Source organism: Ptychodera flava (assembly GCF_041260155.1).
Source record: "Ptychodera flava strain L36383 chromosome 23 unlocalized genomic scaffold, AS_Pfla_20210202 Scaffold_23__1_contigs__length_28996876_pilon, whole genome shotgun sequence".
NCBI lineage: Eukaryota > Metazoa > Hemichordata > Enteropneusta > Ptychoderidae > Ptychodera > Ptychodera flava.
The window spans coordinates 5,751,177-5,756,409 of NW_027248277.1; the positions used below are offsets into that span (position 1 = coordinate 5,751,177).

The 5,233-nt window shown below is 37.8% G+C and overlaps 1 protein-coding gene across 1 annotated transcript in view; it reads left to right on the plus strand.

Annotated features, from left to right (window-relative positions):
* Positions 1–3,245: 3,245 nt before the first annotated feature.
* Positions 3,246–5,233, plus strand: part of LOC139124351 (uncharacterized PPE family protein PPE24-like) — a 9,723-nt gene continuing 7,735 nt past the window's right edge. The window contains exon 1 of the mRNA XM_070690491.1: positions 3,246–3,266. Within this exon, the coding sequence (XP_070546592.1) occupies positions 3,246–3,266 (21 nt within the window). The remainder of the gene's footprint in view (positions 3,267–5,233) is intronic.

The window sequence follows — 5,233 nt, forward strand, 5'->3', positions numbered from 1 at the left end:
TAAACGGTCTTCGATTTGGAAGTTGTCCTCTATTCTCTCTACTGTGACTTTTTGTTGGCGCCTCTTTTGGTCAAACTGGACTAAAAAATAACTTTCCGCGAGAAATTCCCGTGTCGGTATTCAAGGATTTGTGTCCGTTGGCTTTTTTTCTAGTTAGAATTAGTCAGTCCAACTTTATTGCTAATAATAGTCAAATGTCTCGCTGATTACCGATGAGTTGGCGTGTCGTTTACCAAAGAATCATGACATTTAAACGTAACACGTGCCAGTGCCTAGAGTAAACATGGTCAAACCCTCCAATTTAAAATGTCTTTGCTGATATGATGATGGTTTTATTTTTTATGCTTGTAGAGAAATTTAAACTTTGATGTCTTAATGTTTTGAAAATCCAAAAGCGATTTTTTTTTTGTTTTGCTGTAGAGCTAACAGCAATGCATGGCGGCCATATCGAATTTCACACATCTGAAAAATTTGTGATAATTTCCCTCTCTTATCGAAACCTTTGGTCGATGAATTCTGATTTTTGTCCATTGTGAGACAATCCGTTTAAAGCTTACGTGTGCTCAATTTAGCTAAGTTTTCCTTGCTACCTAAATTTCTCATAGTAATTGGACCATTCAAGCGGCAACAACGCCTCAGTTCTACTGCCACCGCGTCCGTTCGTCCATGTCAACCGTCAAAGCTATTTTGCGGACGGACACGTGACTAGGGAGACATGTCATCGACCTACAGCCCCTATGAACATACAATATCCCATTCGGCGCTTATTCGGTGCAAACCTTAACTGGCCTGGATAAGGTCTTGCTAGCATTTCAATCGTTAAATCTGGCTCCCCAAGATATCGCATTTCCCCCGACACTGAATCAAAGAACGTCAATAAATCTTTAATGCTTATTATTAAAAGACTGCAAGAGTAAGCCGAAATTTGAATACAGAGAGATCAGGTTTATCTTGTTTGCTTTTATAAACAAACAAAATGTTACAAAATTTATCGTCAAGACAAAATTCAATTTGATGCTCGAAAGGTTATTGATTGTAATGACGAGGAGTCGCGCGATGACGTCATAAGTCAGTTGAGGCAAAAGCATGAATGAACCGAAATAGTTTTACTTGAACAGTCAAAATATTTACAATGGTGAATCAGGCCACGTAAATACATTTCACTAACCTGACCTACTCCATTATACCCTGCCTCTTGACAATTTTATCAGTTCAAAATATAACGCGTGAATTAACCTAAAAATATTGTTCTTTGCTTTCGGCAGCAGCATTCCAAAGAGTGTTGTCAAACGAGATTTTCTTAGTGATGCCACACGTACTTTTAGTTCAGGCTTGGTACAGCGGTCTTAAATGTCAGAAAAGACTGAAAATCTAAAAGATGAGATGATGTTTATGATCATTTTGGATCATGTCAACCAAGTTTGACAATGCAAGAGAGTACCTTAACACAACTTATTACTATACTTTCGGGCCAATTCACTGTGGTCTTCCAGGCCCGGGGGTTTTGGTTGAAGTGCGGCTGCCATTTTGGTTAATCGTTATGAAAAGTTTTAATTATTAAACATAATGATCTGTATTATGAGGAGACTATTAGGTTGTCAATATTGATTTTGTTAGTCTAGCAGTGACGATAGCCAAATTCCTGCGATATGAGATGGAAATTCTTACATAAGGCTGAAAGATGGCCCAGCTGCGATGAATGCGAGGATGTTAAAACGCCTGCAAAAACGGGTCGCAAAAAATGTCGTGATATTAGATTTAAAGAGGGGAAATTGGGATGAAAGTTTGACATATTACAGCTCTTTTGTGTCGTTTGGTAACACGTGCATTGATTGTGTGAAGGGACTTGTTGACCCCGGGTGAAGAGAAATTGCGCGCGTGTTGCAATTTGTGCTGCTCCGATCCTGAAAGTGTCGTCTGGTGAATTTCAGAATGTCGTCTGTTGGGAATTAGCGAGGTCGCAGTTGCCCCTAGCCGACTGGCAGCTGTATCAGAAACGCCGGTATTGAAGAGAAACACTCGTCCAGAGCAAGTGGATATTACGAAACAAGCGAAATTCAAACCGTTTGATGCCAGCGAAATTCGGCAAAATAAATCAAGCAAAAACATCCGTGTTTGTCAACTCTGGACCGGGCGACTTTTATTATTAGTGGTAACGGAGACTTCGGTAGTTATGTAGAGTTCCCGTCGTAACTCACCGGCCAAGGCCGGTTATGACGCCAATAATTTCACTGTAAGCGTTCAGTGTGACAGTGGGCGAAAAAACAACGCAGGGCTTGGCTTGCGCACGGCCACAACAAACACGATATCCTTGGCGACTTAATGGAATGGAAAGGAGTCGGCAGATCCGAGATCGACGAAATCTCTCTCGTGCCGACTCCTTGTCGGGAAAGAGGGTTGGTCAAAGGAAGAAAAAAAGCACACAATTCGTAGAAATGTTATTGCCTTACCTTGCAGGCTTTGATGCTCACCGACACAAGGAAACTGCACTTGTTGGGTCGTTGCTACACTGGTCGTAAAAATGGCGCGGCTTACTGGTGTTGCCCTAAGAAAATTAAACTCACGGAGTGCTACAATACTGGCCCTAAGGCATTCCATAAATTCACCAGAAATAAACCCAATCTACATTCTCTAAAATGCTCCCTTTGTATCGGAACTATTGCGACATTTTATCATCGATATGATAACTATGCCGTTCAATATAACCTATTTTAATATTCCCGCCAGTTTTCGAACTTGTGGCTCAAAAACTAGTTATTGTTCCACACAAAGACAAAATGTAGTGTGGACTCACTTCTTCCCTTTATTATAGGACATAAATTAATATATATGAACGGCAAGGTACTACCATTTGTGAAACTGAAAGAAATATAACCAAAAATGATATTTGGTTCGAATGTTGCGGCAAAATGTAACAGGCCAAACATCAAACGTAAATAGAGTTCTTCAGATTTTTCGGACAGCGCAATAGAATCGACGAACTTGAACAATTTTGAATTATTTCAATATGGAGTAATTATATGTAACCACAGAGAAACAAACGATAAGTATTGTGTGAATGAAATTATCCTGTCAAGCAAGAACAGACTTGCTGATGACATGTTTGGTTCACAGGGACTAGTAATCGCAAGTTTTTATGTTTTTCGTTCAGTATTTTTCCTCTGTGCCCAATATTCTCCCTGAACCCAATCATAATCGCAGTTTGAATCTTACTCTGTTACCTTCTATTGTAGCGTTGGACCAACATGGAGGACAGTACTAGTTGGGTAAAATTTAAAGGTCGAGCGTTTGGAAATGATGGTCTACTTGTTTAAACGCTATGCAGATATGGCCACATTGGTATTGATTATTTGAAGTTAGACTAACTTTCATTTGTCAAGAGAGAGAGAGAGAGAGAGAGAGAGAGAGAGAGAGAGAGAGAGAGAGAGAGAGAGAGAGAGAGGGAGAGAGAGAGAGAGAGTGCATACAATAGTGAAATATGATAAAATGGGAACATGCAAATGAAACGTGTAGAACAAAAATGCTGAAAAACAGAAAAAATGTACAAGTGAACGTTGTAGCCTCTATAAATTCTTGACGGCGAGGAATTAATGTTTGAAGTGTATAACTTTAGTTTGACTTCATGTCCAGCCTCGATATCGGTGTCTTGACACATGTTATACTTCACTGGACTTAGATCGCAGCTTGCCGTACTACAACAACATTATGAAATTCATTGTTGTTGGGAAGAGACTGATTGATATTTAGCTGAAATATATTAATAAAGGGATACAGAAGTGTTTACGGCCATTTTAAGAAATTCACAAAAAATATTCGTAATCAGCAAAATTGGAGCAGCAATTCTAAGAGCAATTTAATTAATTGGAATTTTTTGCCGTGATTTCTCTTCTTGTGATGTTCGGACCAATGGTTTAATGTCATTCTTGTTTTTTTTAATTGAAATTTGACTAAGACGGTTCATAAACGTAGACTCATTCTTAAAATAGGTCGATGAAAGTGTAACAATGCCAGGACAGATCACATGGAACTCTGATCCCTTACGATACTACATAAAAGCAGTTCAATAACCAGTATCATTCAAGGTAAACAAATAATTTACCAGCATGCTGTATTTTTCGCTCAACAAATGTGACTGTATGTGGGCAGTGAAAATTTGCAAAAAAACTACATTGTCGCCATGTATGTATGTATGTATGTATGTATGTATGTATGTATGTATGTATGTATGTATGTATGTATGTATGTATGTCTGTATGAATGTATGTATGTATGTATGTATGTGTGTATGTATGTATGTATGTAGTGTGTATGTATGCATGCATGCGTGTATGTATGTATGTATGTATGTATGTATGTATGTATGTATGTATGTATGTATGTATGTATGTATGTATGTATGTATGTATGTATGTATGTACGTATTCACCTTTTAATGTATGTCTTTTCGTCAATCTACTTCCTCTTTCTGTCTCTTCGTCTGTGTGGCTGTTTCTATCTGTCTGTCTGTCTGTCTATCTATATATCTTTTTTGTCTTCCGACTCAAAGCAAGCTGTTGCCTCGATTAAGGCAAGAATTAGAAATAGATTGAAGGGAAATGATAAAACGCAAGTTGTACATTTAAAAAGCTGAAAGAGTTGATACCAAAACTATTTGTGTCTGTGTGGTCGAGAGATACGCCATAGATTTCACGACTATTAGCTTTTGTTTGTTAAAAAAGATGTTCTCGTCCATACAAGTATTCATAGCCTTATCAAGAAAGATAAAAATACCTTACATTGCTTTATGTATGTAAACACGTCGTCGATGTATCACTCAACAGAATATCTTATTATCACTGTATCCATCAACCTAAGAATCAATCGATCAATTTATACTTCCAACTATCTATATATCTATATATATATATATATATATATATATATATATATATATATATATATATATATATATTTCTTTATTATACTATCTATCTATTCATCATACCATCAGTCTGTTCTATCGATCGTCCATCCACTTATCTGTGTGTGTGTGTGTGTGTGTCTGTCTCTCTGTCTCTCTCTCTCTCTCTCTCTCTCTCTCTCTCTCTCTCTCTCTCTCTCTCTCTCTCTCTCTCTCTCTCTCTCTCTCTCTCTCTCCCCCCATCATCTATCGATCCACACATCTCTCTTCCTGTCCTGTCCTACCGAATATTTATCTGTCCATTTAAATTTATTATCTGTATCTTTCTATCTA